This window comes from Manis pentadactyla, chromosome 4 (assembly GCF_030020395.1).
Source record: "Manis pentadactyla isolate mManPen7 chromosome 4, mManPen7.hap1, whole genome shotgun sequence".
Taxonomy (NCBI): domain Eukaryota; kingdom Metazoa; phylum Chordata; class Mammalia; order Pholidota; family Manidae; genus Manis; species Manis pentadactyla.
This window is the reverse complement of record NC_080022.1, coordinates 938,091-963,755: the sequence shown is the minus strand read 5'-3', so window position 1 is coordinate 963,755 and position 25,665 is coordinate 938,091. Positions and strand designations below refer to the sequence as shown.

At 52.0% G+C, this 25,665-nt stretch overlaps 1 protein-coding gene across 5 annotated transcripts in view; it reads right to left on the bottom strand.

Moving 5' to 3' along the window:
• The window catches only part of PRKCZ (protein kinase C zeta), a 103,505-nt gene that overhangs the window by 66,403 nt on the left and 11,437 nt on the right, over nt 1-25,665 (bottom strand). Inside the window, exon 1 of one of the 5 annotated variants that reach the window (XM_057499621.1) lies at nt 8,501-8,870. The exons of 3 other annotated variants lie outside the window; for them this stretch is intronic. Coding sequence is in view for 1 of the 2 variants with exons in the window: in XM_036882636.2 (XP_036738531.1) it covers nt 7,767-7,776 (10 nt within the window). In the remaining variant the exon portion in view is untranslated. Of the gene's footprint in view, nt 1-7,766; nt 7,792-8,500; nt 8,871-25,665 lie in introns of those variants that run through there. One more of the 5 variants, XM_036882636.2, reaches the window with a different exon arrangement.

Here is a 25,665-nt window from a genome sequence, read left to right as displayed (position 1 = left end):
TTCAGTGGCCCCAAGTGGATGAGGCCCTGGGCAGCGGGGCAGCGGGTGGGTGGAGAGCCCTTCCTTCCTCTCCATTTTACTGTGAGCCTGTAACTGCTCTAAAAAAATAAAATCTTAATAGAAAGGATAATAAAGAAGGTTAAGACAGTACATTTTATATTATTATTATTTTTTAACTACAATCAACTAAAGAGGATGCACTAGGGAAGGGTGGGCACAGGACACCCACACACTGAGGCCTTACTCCTGAGACACCGATCGCTGGCCTCCCAGCTTCAAAGTAGTAGTTACGTTGAATAAAAATTACAGGTGATTTATAAAAAGAACTGCATGACTTTCTGCCTGATATGCAAGAGTCACTGCCTCCATGGGCAGAACTTTACCAGGACCACAGGCAATGGGCACTTTCAGGCAACGTGTTGTGTTTTATGCGGTTCTAAAAAACACCAGATCAAGCCATGCATTTCACACACCTCTAGAAACTACAATGTAAAGAAAGATCACACAAAACTCACAGAATACCCGCCGTAATGAGGACTGTGGCAAGAAGACGGCTAATGGGTGATCACCATCTTGGGGAATATTTAAGGTTCGTCACTAAGTAAGAAAACCTCCAGTGTTATGGTGTCTTAGGATCTTAAAGGAGAGAAATCAAGATTTTTTTTCTCTGAATTTGAAAATAATCCTAAAAATCTGTGTGACATTGCTAACGGTAATTTGTGAGGCTGAAGAAAAAAGTATTTCCTAAACGGCTGAAATATACAATTTTGTCAACCACATCACAAGAATGACTGAGGTTCCTCTACAGAAAATACTGCAGAATCGTCCAGCAAGACGGCAAAGTGCTGGCGGCTGGCAAGCGGAGGGAGGGCACATTGCAGAATCGTGCGAGCAGGTTAGGAGGGTGAGGCTCATCGACATTACTTTTCTGGATTTTGTGATGCCTATTCTATTTGTTGGTATTTAAATATTTATCGTTTGGTTTAACTTCTTATTCTAAATATGAAATAATAGGTACATTCTAAACACAGCACAACAAAGCAGAGAAGGGTTTATCTACTGGGGGACCCCTTCGCAGAACAAAAAAGAGTAAGTAACACACACATTCGTACTTTCACAAACAGAAACACAGGAGATGCTGAAAACGGAATGGAACTGGCTGCGTGGGATCAAAGGTACCAAGTGGGAGGCAGGAATCTGTTCACAGAGCTTCTATTTTTGTCATGTTAAAGTTTGACACAACCCACACTACAGTGAAATAAATGAGGAGGGGAAATACCCGACGGCAAATGCGGACAGAAGCCAGTCCGAATGACCTCCACAGTGAGGTGGTCGCATGGTGGCAACACGGTACTCCCGGCGCACATGGACCCGGCCGCACCCAGGCTGTGGGTTGGGCCTGACACGCCTTCCGGACCAGGCAGAGCCTGGCATGAATCCCAACAGGCTGCAAGCCCAGAGGCGTCAGCACAGCCCGGCAGAGGTGCCTGCACAGACCTGGCTCCCAGGCCACGGTCTCCTCGTGCCCTTCTCCCCCACGAAAATGTGGCCTGTTCCGGGCTGGAACCACGAGTGTGCACGGCAACCCTGGGGGCAACAGTGCCAGAAACGTGGAAATGCTCACACAGCAATGGACTGTCACTCAAGGTCCGGTTTCGGCATTCACGTTGGGACTGACCTTTAAGAAACAGCCACCCGGTGAGGTCAAGAGCAATACCAGAGAAGAATATCCACATACTCAACACTCAAATATGACAAGCTTTCCCAAGTGGTGAGGTTTCTCTGCTTCACTGGAAAACAACACAGACAGATACAGAAGCAGGCGGGTTTCTAGCTGATGTCCCCAGACAGACACCAGAGGCTTGCAAAAGCATCACCACCCTCTCCCAAGTTTCTTCTTGGACAACAGTCACTTTTATTAAAAAGGTATTGTTTATGTTAACACATCAGGATTGTAATTTCTAATGAATTAACAAATGTTTCTTACTCTAAGTTTCAAATATGGTAAATGTTGGCAGGTAAAGGCCATGATTGCCATGGGCGTACAGGGTCCTGAGGCACAGACCGACTCAGCCATCGGACGGGGCCAAAGGGCTTGGTGGCTGGCCTCAGAGCACGGAGGTAAGGCCTGCCCTTCGAGGTGGGTGTTGAGGGCTCCCGTGCCCACCGTCAAAGCAGCCACCATACCTCCCGCCAACACCTTAACCCCGCCGTACTTTCAGGGAGGCGACAGTGGAAGGCTGACCTGGCCAGAAGGGTCTCAGTGGTGTGACCATCCTAAAGGTAACCTCGTATGCACACCTGTTAGGATAAGAGGAGGGGAAGGGAAGGTGCCCAGGAGCCAGTGGGGAGAGCCACGCTAGAGGAGACTGCTGTCCCTTCACCCACCAATGCAAGGCTCTGCTGCCCCCTAAGCTCAAGCCCCCCATGCACAGCTAAGCTGTGTGGTGCTCCGTGCAGGGCCCACATCCCCAGACCCAGCAGAGCAGGAAGGACCGGGCATGTGGGAGCCATAGTCCAGGCTGCAAAGAAGAGAACCGTGTCTGCACCCTGGGCTCACGTCCGCCTCCCCACCACACAGACATGGCAGTGCCAGGGGCTTCAGCCACAGCAGGCCCATTTCAATGTCAGAATCTGGGGGTGGGGGACTGACGGCCGTGTCCAAGGCTGATGCGCTGAGGGACACCAGCTGAGGGCTCACTAGCCCCTGACTCCTCACACCCCAGACACCACCACCACGTGTCCCAGAGCTCCCAGGACAGAGGGACAGGGCGGGGGCCTGCGTCCCGGGCCAGGGGGCCACAACCCGCCGTGCCCGGCCCAGGACCTGCCTCTCCTCCCCCTCGGCCGGACGGGGGCTGAGCGGGCCCTCACGGCTCCTGGGGTGAACCCAGACGGGCCAGCTGCCAGAGCTGTAGGGTGGCACCGGGCTGCAGCCCAAAGCCGAGGCTGACACCCAGGAGCCCACACGGGGTAACAAACAACTGCACAGACTAATGGGCGGAAGAGGGGTTGCCCCCGGGCAGGGAGTTCCTGATAGTTCATGTGGAGGTCCCTCCCCAAGGGTGGGCTGGGCAGTGACGTCCATCCAAAGAGGGCCGGACCGGAGGGGGGAGGGGGGCTCTGCAACAGAGACACCGGGTGCCAAGGTGTCGTCCCGGGGACAGCAGGTGCTGCCCACATGGAGGGAGAGGCCATACCTCTGGGATCTCCCCCAAAGCCCACCTGCTGGTCTAACCACGGGACAAACACCAGAAAAACACAAGTTGAGGGAAAGCCTACAAAACTCCCAACCAGCCACCTCAAAACCCTCAAGATCGTTCAAGACGGGACATCTGAGGGCTGCCACAGTCCAGAGGGCCCACGGGGAATGGTGACCAAATGTCACGCGGGATCCGGGACCCCAGAGCACAAACCATGGATGGCAGCTGGCAGCGTGCCACGCTGGGCCATGAACCCTGCCTCCCGCGGGGGGACTGCTACGCTGCACAACCGTCTCAATTCCTCTGTGAGCCTGAGGCTGTGCTAAAATGGTCTCCTAGACCCACCCACACACCTGGGCGCTGGAGTCCCACAGGCCCACCAGCTCCACAGTCCAGCCAGGGGCCGAGGACATGTGCCCGCCCACTCTCCCAGGCCTCTGGCCGTGTCCTCCAGTCCCAAGGTGGCAGGGGCCCTGGGGATGCCCATGTAAAGACGCGCCCCCTACCCCGGACAGCGTCCAGGTAAACATGAGGCAGGAACACAGTTATTCACCTTCGCTCCCTCCCAAGACCACAACCGCAGGAATAGACCTGACCTCGGCGGCAGGGAGAGCAGAAGGAGGCAAGGCCAGGCCGGAACCTGGACAGCGGGTGGCCAGCAGTCAGTGCAGGTCGGGGCAGGGCTGGACCCCAGAGCCGGCGCTGGAGGGAGTGGGGAGCACCTGGCCTCCCAGTCTCTGAAGGAGGAGACCCCCAGCCATGGACAGGGGCCAGCCGGGGGGATGGCGCTGCGACAGTGTCTCCTGACCTGATGATGAGACCTCCCACCCACCCCCGGCACTCGGGCCAGCCACTGGGGGCTCCAGCCAGGCCCTGCCCCCGTAGTGCCCGCCGGCTCCTGGTGCCCCACGTGCTGACATGGCCGACAGCCACGGGGTCCAAGGAAAGCCTCCCGGGGCAAGACCGGGAGAAAGACCCTTGGTGGACACTGTTCAAGTCAAAGAGAGCAGCTCAGAAGACCCCACTGCTCTGCAGCACCACCGCCCCACCTCGCATGGGTCCCACACCACCGACTTCCCACCGCAAGCAGGCCGGCACCTGCCGTGGTCACCAATCTGTGCACAAGGTGCCGACTGGGGTCACACGGCTGGCAGGTGGGAGGGTGGCAGCCTCACGCTGTGACAAAGATTGCGGATGTGCGCCGGCCATGGGGACGAACCCGTCCCACTATGTGCTGTGTGACCTGGAAACCTCATGTGACCTCTCTGTGCCTCAGGTGCATTCTCCCCACAAAGTTCCCACAGGAGCTGTGCAGCTGGATAAAAGTGCTCCGTGACTTACACAACTACATTTCGTTAGGGGGCCTCTTGCCATAGCGAATGACCTCACGAGACGGGTCTGACCTTCAGGACAAGAGCAGGACACCAGGGCACAGAAAGAGGGCTCTTGGAAATTAAAAAGTACAGACAAGATAACAGATGTAATAGATTGGGCAAGAAAAATCGCAGATACCGCCTAGAAGAAACGAGAGACGTGGAAACGGCAAAACTGAAGCCCAGCCTAGGAGTCCCAACAAGACCGTGGCAGGAAGCCGCCGATGCGCCCACGCCGAAGGGGGAAGGGGCCCGGGACCACCAATGAAAAGGCAGCAGAACACACAGAAACATGCCGACACTTTCGCGAGACAAAACGAGCACAGAAATCTCAGCGGCCTTGGGCTGGGAGCTGGAGGCAGTGGGGCCGCCCCTTCACGGCAGGACCCACACCTGGAGAAACGGCCCAGACGCACAGCCCGAGCGGCGCGTCCAAACCAGACTTCAGGCATCTCACTCTCCGAAGTCACTGGAGGATGTCCCGGCCGGAGATCCACTAAGGAAAGGGGCAGGGCTGGGGCAGGGGACGCAGGTGGGGAGGACAGGCACGGGTCCCCAGATCACACAGAGGAGGTCCCCAGACTCACTGTGGGGGCCCCATGGGCATCGAGGAGGGCTGCCCTCCTGGAAAAATTACAGGCCAATTTGAGAGGGGACCTGTAGAAAACCCTATGAAAGAAAATCAGGTATTACCTCCAAGAAAAACAAAGGCTGCACAAGAAAAGAAATGTGATGCTAGTGGCTCATGAATATTTACGTATGGCTTGTGAATATTCATGTCCCACCACAATGCAAACACTCAGTGATTAAGCAATAAATTGTGACGGAACCCTAGGGTTTGGGGGATAGAGGAAGGGACTGAGCTGACATGTTCTGCAGACATAGGGCACCAAGTAATGTCCCAGATAGAAAAGTCTAGAAACAGCGCCATAAACGTGTTACTTGGAAATCTGGAAATAAATGCCAAGGAGAACCCACTAAGATGGAAGTGGGTCCCCAGGGTGGGGCTGAGGGGACGAACACGGGCTCTTTTTAAACCCCCCAGGACTGTTCAACACCCCAGCACAGCTGCCCCCACTGGAAGTCAAACCCAACATGAGCGCCAGGCGGGCTCTGCACGAGGCTAAAGGAACAGCGTGGTTTCCTGACCAGGACACACGCCAGCCTCGCCATGCCCGCCATCTTCATCCGATTCAGCAATTCCGTCTCAAGGTGGGTGAACAGGCCAGTGTCAGGGTGCCACACGAGGAGGCAGCCCCGGTGGGTGCCACGCCCCTGCCCTGCCCTCCACTGGGGCCTCTGCTGCGCGCGGGAGATGCTCTCCAGCACTGCGATCAAACCCTTTTCAACTTCCCGCAGAAGAGGCACTGAACCAGCAAACTTTAAGAGGGCCGGACACGCTCAGGCAGCAAACTGAACAACTAACTGGGAGTCAGGGTCCCCTCCTCCACCCATGGGTGCCAATAAACTCGCGGGTGCTGATGTGCGCAGGACTGTGGCGGCCCGCCAGCTGCAGTCACACCACCTGAAGTGACTCCGAGGAGAGGTCGCCGTAGGCCTCAGAGACCTGGAGGGAAGGGTGCCAGCCATCACAAGTGAGGTGCCCTACTCTACCTATCGAGGGTAAGCCTAAAAATAAACCGCTGTATCCCAGCACACCAGCAGGGGGTGGGGGTGCATCTCCTGGAAGACTATGGGCCTTTGACTATTACCAGGAACAGCAGAAAGCTCCAGGGCAGCTGGTTCAGGTGGCGGCTCCGCTCGGAGCAAAGCTGTTTCTGCCCCTCCCATGAAGAACAAACTCCACGCCAGGCTCGCAGGCTGGGCATGGGACCTCCTGGGCCCCCAGTGGAGGGTTGGCTGAGGGGGCAGCGGCTATGTGCTGCCCCCCTGCAAGAGCAGAGGGAACAGAGGGGCAAAGGTCTAGGGGCAGCAGGGCGTGAGCAGGATGAGGCCAGACCCACCACCCCTGGAACTCGGCCCCCCCCACAGAAACCTTCCCTGTCGGATGTAAACACCAAAGTAACATCAAGCCTAGAAGGAAGGTTTCTCTTCAGTGTGGCTGGAGTTGGCTCTAGAGAGCAGCTGTTTGGGGTGTCCCCTACCCCGGGGTGCCCTCCTGCTCAGAGCATCCTCGAAACAGCCCCAAGTCAGGAAGCAAACACCTGCTCCGCATGTCTGCAAATCCTCGCAGTCAGGAGCCTGGCCCCAGCCCGTGTGCGGAGCTCAGAGAAGGGAGGCCCTCCTGCTGGGCTCTGGGGAACCAGAAACGCCTGCAGACGAGACGCAGCCCTCACCACTACATCGATGTTGCAGGGAGCAAGGCGGGCATGTGGGGAGTCTGCACTGGCCACAGGCCACCCTGCCAGGGTACTCACCTGCTGACGCCTGATGGAAGGCTGGCTGAGGATGGCATATCCAGCTAGGCTGCTCCGTGTGCCCCAGGGCCCTGGGGGTCAAGCCTGGGAGCTTAGGGTGCTAAGAGCTAGGCAAGCAGTGCACACAAGTCCTTACATAACTGTCGGCAGCCCAAACTTTGAGAGGGCGCCTTGCTGGCAGCTGATGCAGCCGAGATGGGAATATGGTGAATCCACACAAGGACCGAGCCCCAGCCCACTCCTCCACCCGTCCCACCCGCAGCTCTGACTCTGAGCCCTCCCAGGCCCCGCCGGCCATGCTCTGACGTCCCCGGCAGAGGCTGGCACTTGGAGGGTCTGCATCAGCCGCGCAGGAGCAGCCTGCGATGGCTCGGGAGGGTTGAGCCTCGGACGTCCCGCAGAAACTATGACACAGCGCATTTCTCCTCACGGCACGCAGGCACGTGAGCCTACACCTGCTCCGTCTCCTCTCCCACGTGCCCCCTCAGTACATCCTATATTTTATAATTCTGGGATCCCAAAAAGTCAAGTCACCGCTGCACCCCAGGCTGGCTGCACAGAGCGCCAGCAACAGCCCCACTGGTGGGGGAGGGGCTGCTCTGCCTGGAAGGCCCCCCAGCACCCCAGTACCAGCACTCGGGGGGCAATCACCACCCAGCAGCCCACCCCCCAGGCTCCTGCTCCCCACAGGCCTGGGGTGGGGGCACTGTTGCTTGTTTCCTACAGAAACACCCTGCAAAATGGACGTCAGCAAAGCACCCACAGCCCCACAGCCCCGCCAACGATGTGCAGCCCCCGGCGCATGAGTCTACCTCCAACCATGTCAGGACGCGGAGCCGGCCACCAGAGCCACACACACCGCCGACCTCCGAGGACCCTGGTGGAGTGAGCCAGGCGCGTCAGCGCTGGCCGTGCCCCCCAGGCTCGACACGACGCTGTCGTCAGTGCAGACACGGAGCCAGGACCGGCAGGGGCACACAGACACAAGCTCAGCACGGCGAAGCAGGTGCCGGCCTCCACCAGCCGGGGCCTGGGGTGCAGGCGTCCCCATTGTGTCCCAGAGACCCCTCCACTTGCAAACGCAGGCAAGCAGCACACACGCACATTCGTGCTGTCCACACACTCCTTGTGAGAGCAGCATGCAGCCAAGCCTGACAGCCAGCAGAGCCCCGGCCTGACGTGGAAGGAGATGAGACCATTTCCCTGAGCCAGCTCCCTAACAGGCCTCGGCCACACACTGCCCGCTTTTGGGGGACATCTCACCGGGCATGCTCCTCTAGAGCTCCATTCACTAAAACCTGTAGCCCCTCAGACACAGCTCTCCCCCCACGGCCTGGAGCTGTGGCAGCCGCATCCCGGCCCTGGGCCATGGCCCTGGTACGTGTGCACGGAACATCTGTGCAGCCCGGAGGCCAAGGGGCCCGGCCGCTGCATGAGACCGGGAAGCAGGCTCACAGCATCGCCCGCAGCAGGCACTCGGCCTGCATCACCGCTCGCCACGGCCCCGCAGCTGCAGAAAATGCACGGAACGATGAACATTACTCACCAGGCTTTCTTCTCCTGCCGCCTCAGCACAGGATCCTTTATGCTTTACAGAGCAGTGGGCGTGAAAAGAGGCATTTTCCTTTCCTCCAACGCGCTGATGCTGCCCCGCTTCCCTCGGACCCCCGACAATAGGTAGGGTGGGCGCCGACACGAGGAGCAGGTATTTAAAGGCAGGCTGGCCGGCTGGTCCCCCGCCTCTCACATCCTTGCTTCCTCATGTCTCCAGGCCCGGGTGGTACCCGGCTCCCCTGGGAAGCTGGAGCCGGCAGCCGAGGCACCAGCTAAAACACGGCCTGGATGCCTAGGAGCTGACGTCACATGAAAACAAGCATCTCTGCGTTAAGGTCCTGAAAGGGAGCGTGAGGCAGCAGCCAAGAGGACAGTGGCTCAGTCCAGGGAGCCTTTCAAATGCAGCATCTGTGGGGAGTAGAGCCCAGCTGGGCCCGTCTGCCTATCAGGTCTCCCGGGGGGGTGGGGGGGGACAGGGAAGCAGTAGCCACTGGATGGCCTGGGATCCAAGTCCCAGGGCTGAGAACAGGCCCTACAAGAGTGCTCCAGGGCCCTGAGCCCCAAGCGCCGGCCAGGGAGGTGGGGAAGGAGAGAGTCGGGCTCCCATCAAAGAGCAGCCAAGCCCTGGGTCAGGTGCTCTGGGGGTGGTGGGCACTGGGAAGGGCAGAGATGGGGAAGGCTGAGTGCCCCTTAGGACGTGAGTCTTGGGGGTGACAGGCCTGGGAGCACACACACACCCAGCCTGAGGTGGGAGGTGCCCCTGTTGTCACAAGCTGCTTGTGTCACACCCGGCTGTGGTCAGAGCAGACCCGGAGACGCTGATGGACGGCTGGGCCCTCTTACTCCCACCCCGCACCCAGCCCACCCTCCAATGAGGGCTGGAACCCATTTCCCTCCAATCCCAAACACCATTCAGGAAGAAGACGCACAAGTCAACTTGGCTGAGTCCCGGGAACTGGCCAGCTTTGTGCAGACCTGTGGGCCCAGGCATTTGCCCGGGGCACAGAAGTGTGTAAACTAACCAGCCCTGCCATCAGCACATGGGGACCCAGGCTGGAAACCCCACTGCCCACACAGGTCAGCAGGGGCTGTCTCACACGGCTGCGCCTCCTCGTGGTCATGGCATAGCCCTGCACCAGGGCTCTGGGTTCGAGTTCTAGCTCCTACAGTCCCTTGCTGTGTAGCCCGAAGTCACTCTGGAGCTTCAGTCATCCAGCAGCTGACTGGCCACACACAGGCATTTCAGAAAACCTGTGACTTGTGAATTTAACAGCAGCACTGTTCAGGGAGGAGGGCCTCCAAATCTCCTTCCGTGGACACAGGGTTTGGGGGGCCACAGGGCTTGGAGCTCACAGACAACAAGCTAAAGATGGCTGTCCCAGATCTGATTGGCTGAATGAAATCAAAACCATAGTACTTCAAGACGTGAAAATTAGGTGAAACACAAACTTCGGTGTAAGTGGGGTTTTGAGATTGTCTGCACATTCATTCTGCGCCTGCTTTTGCACTACAATTAGCTACAACAGAAACCAAATGGTCCACAGAGCCCAAAACACTTACTACGGGGCCTTCACAAAAAACGTCTGCAGATGCCTGAGACTAAAATCATAAAATAACAGAACCACCGTATCTGAATGGGGCTTCAGTGGGAAGCAGTAATTTATCCTGAGTCTGTATAAAACTTGACAAGTAATCGGCTTCATATCAGTCGATGTCCGTCCGACTCTTCTGTTCCCACCCACCCGCAAACATCCAGGTCTGCAGAACTCTAGAAAACCCAGGGAGAACTGGCAGATTGCTAATTTTACTGGGATCCTATATAAGGTGGAAAACTAGCTTTTCCAGTTTGTTGGACTAGAATTTGAGACAAAGCTGAATGAAACTGGATTTTTAATAAAACAATAGACACATACCTATAAATACCAGGGAACAGAGGCATGAAGTTATTTCAGGACTGCGCGGTCACCCGCCCACACCACCCCAGCCCCGGGGTGCCAGTCCGACCAGCAGCAGGTCAGCCGAGAGCCCGGGCCCCACCCCTGAGCGTGCCTTCCTCCCAGGACGCTGCAGTGGGCTTGAGCACACCTGACTGGTGCATTTTCCTTCCCACCAGACCAACGGGCTCGGGGCGGGGAGGCGGGGACAGGTGGGGCCAGGGAGCTGGCCTGGGGCTCCTGCAGCCGCCCACAGGGTGCTCTCCCACCTGGTCTCCCCTCCCCCTGCCCGGGAGCCACGCCTCTTCCTCCCCGACTCCTCTGGCCCCTGTGGTCCACGCTGTCCCCCACCAGCCCTCACTTCAGGGCCACCGCTCCTGAGCTCCTGACCGTGTAGGCCTAGGCAAGCCCGCCTGCCTCAGAAGCCCCTCTCCACAGGTGGCCCCGAGTTCTGCCGACATTGTGTCCATCAGCCACCTTTAATCTCAGGCTGTGAAAACTTCCTTTGCCAGAGCTGAAGTGGAAATGGTTTGGGTAGCAGGGCCTAGAACCACGCCCCCCCCCACAGTGATTGGTGGGTGTTAAGGGGGCTCCTGGCAAATGAGGAGGACGCCCCAGCCCACAGGGGACGCTCAGGGGACACGGCTGCAGCCGAAGGCAGTGGTCAGGTCCCACCTCTCCGGGTCCTGACCAGGCACAATCTCCTCCTGGCCCCAGGGGTCCTGCTCTGGGCACTGGGCTCAGCCCCAGAACCCACCACCAGAGCCCCCTGGGATGACAAGGAGTGGCCTACTCCTCAGAACGTGGACACCTCTCCCCAGGGAGAGCAGGAGGCCTGTCGCACAGCCCACCGGCCAGTCCAGGCAAGCCTGTGTCACCAGGGTCTGTGGACAGGCCGGGACCAACGAACGACACGTGTGTGGAGATGCCAGGCTCCCAAAGCCTCATGGGCCCCACCAGCTTTGGAGGTGGGATCTGCTGGCCTGGACGCCCCCAATCAGGGTGGACCCGACTCTGAGGCCCTGCAGTCCTGGGGCGGCCACTCCGGTCCCCCCTCGGTACCCCCTTCCCGAGCAGCACCCTGAGTCTCTACCGCAGGCCCAGGGAGGCCAGAGGGGCCTGGCCCGGGGTGGGAGCTGGCCCGTGGGACCACCCTGTCTCACTGGGGGGCCCTGCCCAGGCCTGCGGCCGCCCACCAACAGTCCCCAGAGACTGTGCGCTGGGCAGCTGAAAAGCCCCGAGAGCTGCTGCCTGCAGTGTCCATGCCCAAACCTCCGGACAGGGTGGCCTCCAGGAAGCCCCTCAGGCTGCTCTCCACCCACGGGACAGGCCCAAGTGGAGGAAGCACATCCCTTCTACGCTGAAGAATCCCACCCTGTAACTGTCACTAAGCGTCCTTTGAGAGGCTGAGTAACCCTATGGACGAGAGGTCTGTCCCCAGCCTTCACAAATAGGCCCCACAATCTGTCACTAGCTTTGCGGGAGGGAATGTGTCAGTCAGGAGGAGGAGGAGAATGCCATTCTGCCCAATACAAAGCCAGCACCTGCGCTGTCCCAGGAAGGCCACCCCACCACCCCCAGGCCGCCCTGATGGGGGCTCGCTCCCGCGGCAACCGCCTCCAGCCGCAGCCCCCCAAGGCTGGAGGCAGGAGCCAGTCCCCTAGGAAGAGCCCCCGTGGAAGAGGGCCAGCAGGACCCCAGTGTCCTCAGGAGACATGCCCCACCTGGCCTCCCCACTCACGCAGGATCTACAGGTGCGGCAAAGGCCCAAGTGAGGCCCACGGCACCGCCTGGATGCACGCTCTCTCCCACAAGGCACCAGCCCAGGGTAAGCCCCTGACCAGCAGCACAGCTGCAGCACCACCTCAGCCTGCAGCCTCTCTCTGCAGACCTTGCTGCCCCCACACCTAGAGGCAACCCCGCCAGAGGGGGGCCTGCTCTGAATCCACCACCCGCCATCCCACCTGGTCCCTCCCCCAGAGCTCCACAGGGGACCCTGCCCCAGACACAGCTTGCAAGGGCGCCAGCTGCCCCATGAACCTGCACGGCCTCCGCCACACCGCATGAGGGCACTTCCCGAGGACAGTCAGGACATTGAGCACCCGGGCCTGAACACAGTGGGGCAATGGGCTGGTGGCCCCCAGAGGACAAGTCCACACCCCAAACCTGAAGGAGTGGCTTTAGTGGGCAAAAGGGTCTTCGCAGTTGTGATTACAGCAAGCATCCAAGATCATTCCAAACAACCCGGAAGCCCCTAGATCCGCTGACTGCAGTCCTCACAAGAGCAGGAGGAGGGGACGGGCAGGCACAGCGGGGAGGTACCACCTGGAGACACAGGACCCAGGGCTGGCATAAGCATCCACAAGGCAGGGCCAGCTGTCCCCGAAGAAGCCAGAGAGCCCCTGCTGCCCCCATCAGACTCCTGGCCTCCACACCGAGAGCAAAAATGCTGCTTTGAGCTCAGCGTACCCTCGCAGCAGCCCTAGGCGCCTATCAGGCCACCAGTGCTCCACACGTGGGCCTGGAGGGGCTGCCGCTCAGGACGGGGCTGCAGACTGCCCCCCGCCCCGCCACCACCCAGTCTTTGCTGCCCCTTCCCCAGACTTCCCCTCACCTGTCTGGTCTCTAGGGGCCTCAAGGACAGGTCGCCTGTGGGCCACGCTCAGTGACCACTACCCAGAGAGGGCTGGGCTTCTCACTGCCCTGCACCTGCCACAGCTGCAGGGTCCCCGGAAGGAGGGGGGCTCCACTGCCTCCCCTGTCCCAAGCACAGGGTCAGCAGGGAGCCGATGAGTCTGTCACAGTGGCCGCCGGCTCAGGGAGCCTTGGGGTGTCACCCCCACTAAGGCGCTGGCTGCGTCTCACAGGCTCAGAAGCTTAGGCTTAGGGCCCGGCCGAGGGGTGCAGCGCAGAGACCAGGTCTGCTGGATCTTGGCCCTTGGAGTTTTGCCGCTGGACACACAGGGGACACACCCAGCTGGGCTCCCAGGCCAGCACTACCTGCACACAGGCCACAGTTCAGATGGATAAAGGCCGAAATGTGAGACACAAAACATCGGTACGATTTAGGAGGCCAAAAGGGAAGACATTAACAGACCTGAAATGTACAAAAAATCACTCACATTCCCACGTGACCAGGGCACGAAGCCTGACGGGAGCAACCGGCCTGAAGGTCCACAGCTCAGCGCCAACAAGCAGCAGGCCAGCGTGAGGGGAGCGCTGTGAATGGACAAAGCACAGAGGCAGCCCAACCAAGGCGCTCGGCCTGCCCGGCCCATGAGGTCAGGCCTGGCACAAAGCCCCTCTGTGCTGCCACCCCCTCCTGGTCTTGGCTGCCCGCTGCACCCTGCCTGGCGCCAGCGTGAGGACCTCCCTCAGCATGTGCAGTCACCCACCTCAAGCAAACACCAGAGCCCCCCTGGACTCAACTGCGGGCCCCAGGCTGCCGGGACACGCCCGACCGGCCCACCTCTCCCCATGGCACCTGGCCCACCTACCCACGGGGACTCATGGTCCTTTACGACAGGCGCCCAGCCCCAGAACGCCCGGGATGGGAGCTCCCCCGTGGTGGCAGGGATGCTCCCCAGGCACTCAGCTCCCATCAGGCCTTCCTTGCTGACAGCAGTTGAACCCTATGGCATTTCATCTACATCGCAACACCTGATGGGTGACGGGGTCATGGGGACCCACCCGTGCGGGAGCGGAGCTGGTCGCAAGTCAGACCCCCTTCAAGGGTAGACCCGTGGGCCCTGTGGGCAGTTGGTTCTGATGCCACAACACTTACAAACTCAATCAATCTTCCTGATGTGGCCAAGGTCACCATCTCAGTCCTTCGACAACCTGCAACTCACACCGTGTTCATGGTGGCATGCTCACCAAGGCCGGAGGTGGGAAGAGCCCAAGCACCTGTAAAGTGCATCGTGCACGACCTAGCAGATCCCCACCACAGAATGTCACATAGCCGTAAGCAGGAGGGAACAACCAGTCAGGAAGCAGAGGTCCAAGCGCCACAGCGAACCCACAGACCGACAGGCACACACAGAGCGTGCCCCCAGCCATGCTCCCCAGGAGAGACGCAGGCTGGGCCACAATTTAAGTCTCAACAGATTTTAAAAGACAGACACCACATAAAGTATCTTCACCACCCTGTATGGTTAGGATTGGTTAGAAATCAGCAACAGAGGGACATGGGAGAATTCGCCAATGTGCGGAAATTAAACATACTCTTAGACAACCAACAGGTAGAAGAAGAAATAACAAGAGAAGTTAAAAATAAAAAACTTAATAAAACCTATCCATGCTGAAGTTACTCTACAAGAAGATAAGTCAAAGAAATAATCAATCTTCCCATGTTTTCTTCCGCCTGCTACTTCTATAGCTTTTCTTCTTCTTTCCTAATTACAACCCTTAAAAAGAATTCGTGCCTCATATCAAATTTACCGAGTATCATAATTCCTCCAAGTGGTAAAGATACCTCAAGACAGATGCTGGGCATAGAAGCTACAGGGCATAAATCTGCAAAGAAGTAAAAAGCTAACCTTTTCGAACAATATTGCTTCTCTCTCACTTACCAACTCTACATTTCCCTGTATGGCCCCGGAAGATGACTGGTTAGCCAGAGACGGGTAAGTTTCCTCAAGGGAGGAACAACCTAAGACAGGCACAGTCGCAGGGGGGCCATCAGGTGAGAAATTGGGGATCAACAGAGGTGAGGCTTAGAACCTCACCCCCCCTGTTCTGAGAGAAATCTTCTGCATACGTGGATGTTTTATTGCCCTTGTCTAGCTTGGATTAACACATAGTCTACAGGCACACACCTGATCATCTACATTTGCTCTCTTACAACACTAAACTATGTTTTCTACCTTTACCTTGCATCCACCTACCACTTCAGCATTTTATTAAAAAATAATAATAATAATAATAATAATAAAGGGAGAAATGTGGGATCCACATATAAATCAAGTATAAAAATCAAACGAATATTCATATTTGACCTGATTGTTTATAGTTCATAATGCGTGATCAAAACCGAAAGTTTCTGTGATGACTGCCCTTGTACTGTTCACTATGTAAGAACTTATTCACTATGTAAGAATTTGTTCACCATGTAAGAACTTGTTCATTATGCTTCAGAAGATTGGAGACCGATGAGAATTAGGCTTGGGGTGGATTAATGATTGTGCATTGAGCATTGACTCCCCTATACAGAATTTTATTGTTGTTAACAACCATTTGATCAATAAATATGAGAGATGCCCTCTCAAAAAATAAAAAAATAAAAAAATAAAAAATAAAAAACTTAAGAGACAAATGAAAACAAAAACAACACATCGAAACTTATGAACAGAGTGGTGCCAAGTGGCTATAGTTTACAGCTGTAAATGCTGACAGAGACCTCAAGTCTACAATCTAATTTTACAACTCAAGGAACTAAGAAAGGAAATAATGAAAGGCAGAGCAGAGGTAAAATGGAGAACTGAAAAGCAATAGAATCAATAAAACCAAACGTTGAATCTTTGGAAAAATCAGCAAAATCGACAAACTTTTAGTGAGGTGCAGATTAAGGAAAAAAAGAAAGACACAAGTTACTAAAATCAGAAATCAGAGTGGGGCTATTACTACTGACCCTACAGGAATAAGAAAAGGACTGTGGGTGTGTGCTATGAACAGTCTGTACACCCACAAACAGGATAACCTGCTTAAAATGGCCACATTCTAGAAGCACAAAGTCTGCCAAGACTGAATCACGAAGAAACAGAAAATCTAAATAGAGCTGGTCCCGGTAAGGAGACGGGATCAGTGCCTCAAAATCTCCCAACAAGGAAAGTCCTGGGCCTGACAGCATCACTCGTGAATCTACCAAACACTTGAAGAACCAACATCAGTCCTCCTCCGATCTTCCCAAAAAACTGGAGGGTACCTCCTAGCTGGTTCCCGGAGGCCAGCATCACCCTGACACCAAAAGCAGACAAAGGCACCAAGAAAACTACTGACCAACATCCCTTATGAACACCGACACCAAAATCCTCAAGCAAATGCTAACGAACCAAATCCAGCAGCATGTTGGGAGGATCACATGCAAGGACCAAGTGGGATCTGCCCTGGAAAGCGGAAAGCAAGGATGGCTCGACAAACGAGCTGCCTGTGGACGTGACACACGCATTCACAGGATAAGGAGACCACAAGATCCTTCCAGCTGCGGCGACAGGGACTGACCAAGCTGAAAATGCTTTCAAGATAAAAACACTCAGCAAACCAGGGCCAGTGGCACCATGTGTGTCTTTTCCCCACACTCCCAAGCAAGTAACTATCTCCCTGGAGGCAGTACCATGCCCCACAGGTGAAGAGCTCCACCCTATGAGACTGTCCTCCTGCCCCCCGCAGATGCCAGTCCCAGATGTCACCTCTGCTTCCGCCAACTGGCTGCAGATGGAGGTTATATTAGACTCCCTCCCTGGGTTTGATTAATTTGCTAGAGTGGCTCACAGAACTGAGAGAAACATTTTACTGAGTAGATTAACCCTGGAACAGCCAGACGGAAGAGACGCTTAGGGAAAGGTACGGGGGCTTCCGTGCCCTCTGGGCATGCCGCTCTCCCTGCACCTCATGTATTCACGATCTCAGAAGCCCTCTCAACCCTGTCCTTCTGGGTTTTCAGGGAGGCTTCATTATATAGGACGGTTGATTGAATCACTGGCTATTAGGACTGATTCGACCTCCAGCCAGCCCCCCTCTCCTTCCAGAGGTCAGGGGGGACAGGAAGTCCAACCCCTCTCATCACTTGCTCTTTCTAGTGACCAGCCCCACCTCAGGCATCTTTTTAGCAAAAAGCCAGAAGTGCTCAAAAGGGACTCCTAATGAATGATAAAAAGACACTCTTGTCCTGCAGGAAAACCCCAAAGGACTTAGGACCTCTGTGTCAGAAGCTGGGGACAAAGGCCATACACAGGCTTATCATACCGCAGAGGGAAGAAATACCTGACATAATAAAAGCCGTGTATGAAAACCCACAGCAAACATCAAACTCAGTGGTGAAAAACTGGAAGCTCTTCCTCCAAGAGCAGGAATAAGACTTCTATGCAACACAGTAGTGGAAGCCTAGCCAGGGCAATCAGGCAAGAGAAAGGAAGAAAAGCATATAAATTGGGAAGGAATAAGTAAAATTACCTCTGTTCACAGATGATACAGAAAAACCTGATATGATAAAAATGTCGTTAGAAAGAATAAGGGAATTTGGCACAACAGCAGGACACAAAGGTGAGCTGCTTTTCTACATACCAGCAATGGCAGCCCAAGAAGGAAATGAAGGCGACAGCTCTTCACAGCGGCAATGAGGACGCAACACTTACGCGCAAGTCTAACGAGGAGGTCAAAGATTTGTACACTGAAAACAAAAAAACACAAGAAGCACAGGAAGAAGTGAAAGACGACAGATAAGTGGGAAGACAGCCCCGGACTGGAAGACCTCATATTGCTGAGCTGTCAACACTAGCCAGACCAATCTGCAGAGTCAGTGTAAGTAAGCCCTACCAAATCCTAGCGACGTGTTTTGGAGACACACAAAAGTCCAGCTTAAAAATCTTGTCAAGGTACCCAGAATAGTCAAATCTATCTTGGAAAACGGCAAAGCTGAGTGCAGAGCAACAGCGACAGGGAAGAGTTTTCTTTCCGAGCATGTTTTGGAGGTAGACAGAGGCGGGCACAGTGTGACACCCCAAATGCTACGAAATTAAAGTGATTAAAACATGCTGTGTGCTTTGTTGTGTGTACTTTACACAATTAAAAAAATACCATGCAAGGGGCGGAAGATGGCGGCGTGAGTAGAGCAGCGGAAATCTCCTCCCAAAACAACATATATCTATGAAAATATAACAAAGACAACCCTTCCTAGAATAAAGACCAGAGGACACAGGACAATATCCAGGCCACATCCGCACCTGAGAGAACCCAGCGCCTCGCGAAGGGGGTAAGATACAAGCCCCGGCCCCGCGGGAGCCGAGCGCCCCTCCCCCCAGCTCCCGGCGGGAGAAGAGCAGGCAGAGCGGGAGGGAGACGGAGCCCAGGGCTGCCGAGCACCCAGCCCCCGCCATCCGGGCCAGAGTGCAGGGCCCTCGATACTGGGAAAACAGGGCAGCAAGAACAGTGAGCAGGCACTGGAGGCTGGGCGACAGAGGACATAAGAAAAGCGCGCGACCATTTTTTTTTTGCTTTTTTGCTGTTTTGTTTTGGCGAGCGCATTTGGAAGTCTTAAAGGGATAGGGACCCCAATACTAGGGAAACAGGGCAGCAAGACCGGTGAGCAGAGGCCTGAGGCTGGCACCGCAGAATAAAGAAAAACGAACGACCACCTTTTTTTTTTTTTTTCTTTAATTAAAAACTTTTTTCTTTTTTTTTTAATTTAAAAATTTTTCTTTCTTTTTTTTTTGGTGGGCGTTTTTTGTTTTGGCGGGTGCTTTTTGGAAGTCTTAAAGGGGCAGGGCGGGTCACTTAATCCAGAGGTAGGGAATCCGGGATCTCTGGGCACCCTAACCCCTGGGCTGCAGGGAGCAGGGAGGCCCCTTACGGAGATAAATAGCCTCCCAGCAGCTCCTGCTCCAACGCGACTCCACCACTTTGGAGCAGCTGCCCGAGCCAGGCCACGCCCACAGCAACAGCGGAGATTAACTCCATAGCAGCCGGGCAGGAAGCAGAAGCCCTGTCTGCGCGCAGCTGCGCAGCACAAGCCACTAGAGGCCGCTGTTCTTCCAGGAGAGGAGGGCCACAAACCAACAAGAAGGGAAGTCCTTCCAGCCGTCACTCGTCCCAGCTCTGCAGACTATTCCTATCACCATGAAAAGGCAAAGCTACAGGCAGACAAAGATCACAGAGACAACACCAGAGAAGGAGACAGACCTAACCAGTCTTCCTGACAAAGAATTCAAAATAAGAATCATAAACATGCTGACAGAGATGCAGAGAAATACGCAAGAGAAATGGGATGAAGTCCGGAGGGAGATCACAGATGCCAGAAAGGAGATCGCAGAAATGAAACAAACTCTGGAAGGGTTTATAAGCAGAATGGATAGGATGCAAGAGGCCACTGATGGAATTGAAATCAGAGAACAGGAACGCATAGAAGCTGACATAGAGAGAGACAAAAGGATCTCCAGGAATGAAACAATATTAAGAGAACTGTGTGACCAATCCAAAAGGAACAATATCCGTATTATAGGGGTCCCAGAAGAAGAAGAGAGAGGCAAAGAGATGGAAAGTATCTTAGAAGAAATAATTGCTGAAAACTTCCCCACACTGGGGGAGGAAGTAATCGAACAGACCACGGAAATACACAGAACCCCCAACAGAAAGGATCCAAGAAGGGCAACACCAAGACACATAATAATTAAAATGGCAAAGATCAAGGACAAGGAAAGAGTGTTAAAGGCAGCTAGAGAGAAAAAGGTCACCTATAAAGGGAAACCCATCAGGCTAATGTCAGATTTCTCAACAGAAACCCTACAGGCCAGAAGAGAATGGCATGATATATTTAATACAATGAAACAGAAGGGCCTTGAACCAAGGATACTGTATCCAGCACGACTATCATTCAAATATGACGGTGGGATTAAACAATTCCCAGACAAACAAAAGCTGAGGGAATTTGCTTTCCACAAACCACCTCTACAGAACATCTTACAGGGACTGCTCTAGATGGGAGCACTCCTAGAAAGAGCACAGCACAGAACACCCAACATATGAAGAATTGAGGAGGAGGAATAAGAAGGGAGAGAAGAAAAGAATCTCCAGACAGTGTATATAACAGCTCAATAAGCGAGCTAAGTTAGGCAGTAAGATACTAAAGAGGCTAACCTTGAACCTTTGGTAACCACGAATTTAAAGCCTGCAATGGCAATAAGTACATATCTTTCAATAGTCACCCTAAATGTTAATGGGTTGAATGCACCAATCAAAAGACACAGAGTAATAGAATGGATAAAAAAGCAAGACCCATCTATATGCTGCTTACAAGAAACTCACATCAAACCCAAAGACATGTACAGACTAAAAGTCAAGGGATGGAAAAACATATTTCAAGCAAACAACAGTGAGAAGAAAGCAGGGGTTGCAGTACTAATATCAGACAAAATAGACTTCAAAACAAAGAAAGTAACAAGAGATAAAGAAGGACACTACATAATGATAAAGGGCTCGGTCAAACAAGAGGATATAACCATTCTAAATATATATGCACCCAACACAGGAGCACCAGCATATGTGAAACAAATACTAACAGAACTAAAGGGGGATATAGACTGCAATGCATTCATTCTAGGAGACTTCAACACACCACTCACCCCAAAGGATAGATCCACTGGGCAGAAAATAAGTAAGGACACGGAAGCACTGAACAACACAGTAGAGCAGATGGACCTAATAGACATCTATAGAACTCTACATCCAAAAGCAGCGGGATATACATTCTTCTCAAGTGCACATGGAACATTCTCCAGAATAGACCACATACTAGGCCACAAAAAGAGCCTCAGAAAATTCCAAAAGATTGAAATCCTACCAACCAACTTTTCAGACCACAAAGGCATAAAACTAGAAATAAACTGTACAAAGAAAGCAAAGAGGCTCACAAACACATGGAGGCTTAACAACACGCTCCTAAATAATCAATGGATCAATGACCAAATCAAAATGGAGATCCAGCAATATATGGAAACAAATGACAACAACAACACTAAGCCCCAACTTCTGTGGGACACAGCAAAAGCAGTCTTAAGAGGAAAGTATATAGCAATCCAAGCATATTTAAAAAAGGAAGAGCAATCCCAAATGAATGGTCTAATGTCACAATTATCGAAATTGGAAAAAGAAGAACAGATGAGGCCTAAGGTCAGCAGAAGGAGGGACATAATAAAGATCAGAGAAGAAATAAATAAAATTGAGAAGAATAAAACAATAGCAAAAATCAATGAAACCAAGAGCTGGTTCTTCGAGAAAATAAACAAAATAGATAAGCCTCTAGCCAGACTTATTAAGAAGAAAAGAGAGTCAACACAAATCAACAGTATCAGAAACGAGAAAGGAAAAATCACGACGGACCCCACGGAAATGCAAAGAATTATTGGAGAATACTATGAAAACCTATATGCTAACAAGCTGGGAAACCTAGGAGAAATGGACAACTTCCTAGAAAAATATAACCTTCCAAGATTGACCCAGGAAGAAACAGAAAATCTAAACAGACCAATTACCAGCAACGAAATTGAAGCGGTAATCAAAAAACTACCAAAGAACAAAACCCCCGGGCCAGATGGATTTACCTCGGAATTTTATCAGACATACAGGGAAGACATAATACCCATTCTCCTTAAAGTTTTCCAAAAAATAGAGGAGGAGGGGATACTCCCAAACTCATTCTATGAAGCTAACATCACCCTAATACCAAAACCAGGCAAAGACCCCACCAAAAAAGAAAACTACAGACCAATATCCCTGATGAACGTAGATGCAAAAATACTCAACAAAATATTAGCAAACCGAATTCAAAATTACATCAAAAGGATCATACACCATGACCAAGTGGGATTCATCCCAGGGATGCAAGGATGGTACAACATTCGAAAGTCCATCAACATCATCCACCACATCAACAAAAAGAAAGACAAAAACCACATGATCATCTCCATAGATTCTGAAAAAGCATTTGACAAAGTTCAACATCCACTCATGTTAAAAACTCTCAGCAAAATGGGAATAGAGGGCAAGTACCTCAACATAATAAAGGCCATCTATGATAAACCCACAGCGAACATTATATTGAACAGCGAGAAGCTGAAAGCATTTCCGCTGAGATCGGGAACTAGACAGGGATGCCCACTCTCTCCACTGTTATTTAACATAGTACTGGAGGTCCTAGCCACGGCAATCAGACAAAATAAAGAAATACAAGGAATCCAGATTGGTAAAGAAGAAGTTAAACTGTCACTACTTGCAGATGACATGATACTGTACATAAAAAACCCTAAAGACTCCACCCCAAAACTACTAGAACTGATATCGGAATACAGCAAAGTTGCAGGATACAAAATCAACACACAGAAATCTGTGGCTTTCCTATATACTAACAATGAACCAACAGAAAGAGAAATCAGGAAAACAACTCCATTCACAATTGCATCAAAAAAAATAAAATACCTAGGAATAAACCTAACCAAAGAAGTGAAAGACTTATACTCTGAAAACTACAAGTCACTCTTAAGAGAAATTAAAGGGGACACTAACAGATGGAAACTCACCCCATGCTCGTGGCTAGGAAGAATCAATATCGTCAAAATGGCCATCCTGCCCAAAGCAATATACAGATTTGATGCAATCCCTATGAAACTACCAGCAACATTCTTCAATGAACTGGAACAAATAATTCAAAAATTCATATGGAAACACCAAAGACCCCGAATAGCCAAAGCAATCCTGAGAAAGAAGAATAAAGTAGGGGGGATCTCACTCCCCAACTTCAAGCTCTACTATAAAGCCATAGTAATCAAGACAATTTGGTACTGGCACAAGAGCAGAGCCACAGACCAATGGAACAGACTAGAGAATCCAGACATTAACCCAGACATATATGGTCAATTAATATTTGATAAAGGAGCCATGGACATACAATGGCGAAATGACAGTCTCTTCAACAGGTGGTGCTGGCAAAACTGGACAGCTACATGTAGGAGAATGAAACTGGACCATTGTCTAACCCCATATACAAAAGTAAACTCAAAATGGATCAAAGACCTGAATGTAAGCCATGAAACCATTAAACTCTTGGAAGAAAACATAGGCAAAAACCTCTTAGACATAAACATGAGTGACCTCTTCTTGAACATATCTCCCCGGGCAAGGAAAACTACAGCAAAAATGAGTAAGTGGGACTATATTAAGCTGAAAAGCTTCTGTACAGCAAAAGACACCATCAATAGAACAAGAAGGATCCCTACAGTATGGGAGAATATATTTGAAAATGACACATCCGATAAAGGCTTGACGTCCAGAATATATAAGGAGCTCACACGCCTCAACAAACAAAAAACAAATAACCCAATTAAAAAATGGGCAGAGGAACTGAACAGACAGTTCTCCAAAAAAGAAATGCAGATGGCCAACAGACACATGAAAAGATGCTCCACATCGCTAATTATCAGAGAAATGCAAATTAAAACTACAATGAGGTATCACCTCACACCAGTAAGGATGGCTGCCATCCAAAAGACAAACAACAACAAATGTTGGCGAGGCTGTGGAGAAAGGGGAACCCTCCTACACTGCTGGTGGGAATGTAAGTTAGTTCAACCATTGTGGAAAGCAGTATGGAGGTACATCAAAATGCTCAAAACAGACTTACCATTTGACCCAGGAATTCCACTCCTAGGAATTTACCCTAAGAACGCAGCAATCAAGTTTGAGAAAGACAGATGCACCCCTATGTTTATTGCAGCACTATTTACAATAGCCAAGAATTGGAAGCAACCTAAATGTCCATCAATAGATGAATGGATAAAGAAGATGTGGTACATATACACAATGGAATACTACTCAGCCATAAGAAAAGGGCAAATCCAATCATTTGCAGCAACATGGATGGAGCTGGAGGGTATTATGCTCAGTGAAACAAGCCAAGCGGAGAAAGAGAAATACCAAATGATTTCACTCATCTGTGGAATATAAGAACAAAGGAAAAACTGAAGGAACAAAACAGCAGCAGAATCACAGAACTCAAGAATGGACTAACAGGTACCAAAGGGAAAGGGACTGGGGAGGATGGGTGGGTAGGGAGGGATAAGGGGGGGAGAAGTAGGGGGGTATTAAGATTAGCATGCATGGGGGGTAGGAGAAAAGGGAGGGCTGTACAGCACAGAGAAGGCAAGTAGTGATTCTACAACATTTTGCTATGCTGATGGACAGTGACTGTAAAGGGGTTTATAGGGGAGACCTGGTATAGGGGAGAGCCTAGTAAACATAATATTCGTCATGTAAGTGTAGATTAGTGATACCAAAAACAAAGCAAAAAAAAAAAAAAAAAGGGCAGTTCCTGTGTGGCAACCTCCAACGAGTTCTACACAAGGGTATAAAGGGCATATAAAAGTGTAAGCAAAGGGTCTGTTTGTGTTTATACAGAGGATCAAAGCCTAATTGGGCTACCCCGAAAATGAACTAAGATATGATATGAAAAAGAACTTCCAACATCTGCACTCTCTGGAAGACTCATGTCAGAAGATGATCATCAAAAAACCCCAACAAAGATCCACGAACTGCTACAGCTGTAGATGCACTCATCCCACCAGTTCCTGGACTTGCCATGGGAATGAGGAAGGAGACATCTAAGCTGGCCTGTGCATACAGTAAAACAACAAATTGGACTGGATCTATACTGTTGGAACTCAACCAAGAATTTGGAGAAGTGCAAATTGTAGCGCTCCAAAGTCTTACAACTACAGACTATTTACTGTTAAAAGAACATATGGCATGTGAACAGTCCCCAGGAATGGGTTGTTTTAATTTGTCTGATTTCTCTCAGACTGTTCAAGTTCAGTTGGACAATATCCACCACATCATAGATAAGTTTTCACAAATGCCTAAGGTGCCTAACTGGTTTTCTTGGTTTCACTGGAGATGGCTGGTAATTACAGATATGCTTTGGTTATGTAACTATACTCCTATTATGTTAATGTGTGTGCACAATTTAAGTAGTAGCTTAAAACCTATATATGCTGAAGTTACTCTACAAGAAGATATGTCAAAGAAATAATCAATCTTCCCATGTTTTCTTCCGCCTGCTACTTCTATAGCTTTTCTTCTTCCTTCCTAATTACAACCCTTAAATAGAATTCGTGCCTCATATCAAATTCACCGAGTATCATAATTCTTCCAAGTGGTAAAGATACCTCAAGACAAATGCTGGGCATAGAAGCCACAGGGCATAAATATGCAAAGAAGTAAAAAGCTAACCTTTTCAAACAATAAGGCTTCCCTCTCACTTACCAACTTCACATTTCCCTGTATGGCCCCGGAAGATGACTGGTTAGCCAGAGACGGGTAAGATTCCTCAAGGGAGGAACAACCTAAGACAGGCACAGTCGCAGGGGGGTCATCAGGTGAGAAATTGGGGATCAACAGAGGTGAGGCTTAGAACCTCACCCCCCCTGTTCTGAGAGAAATCTTCTGCATACGTGGATGTTTT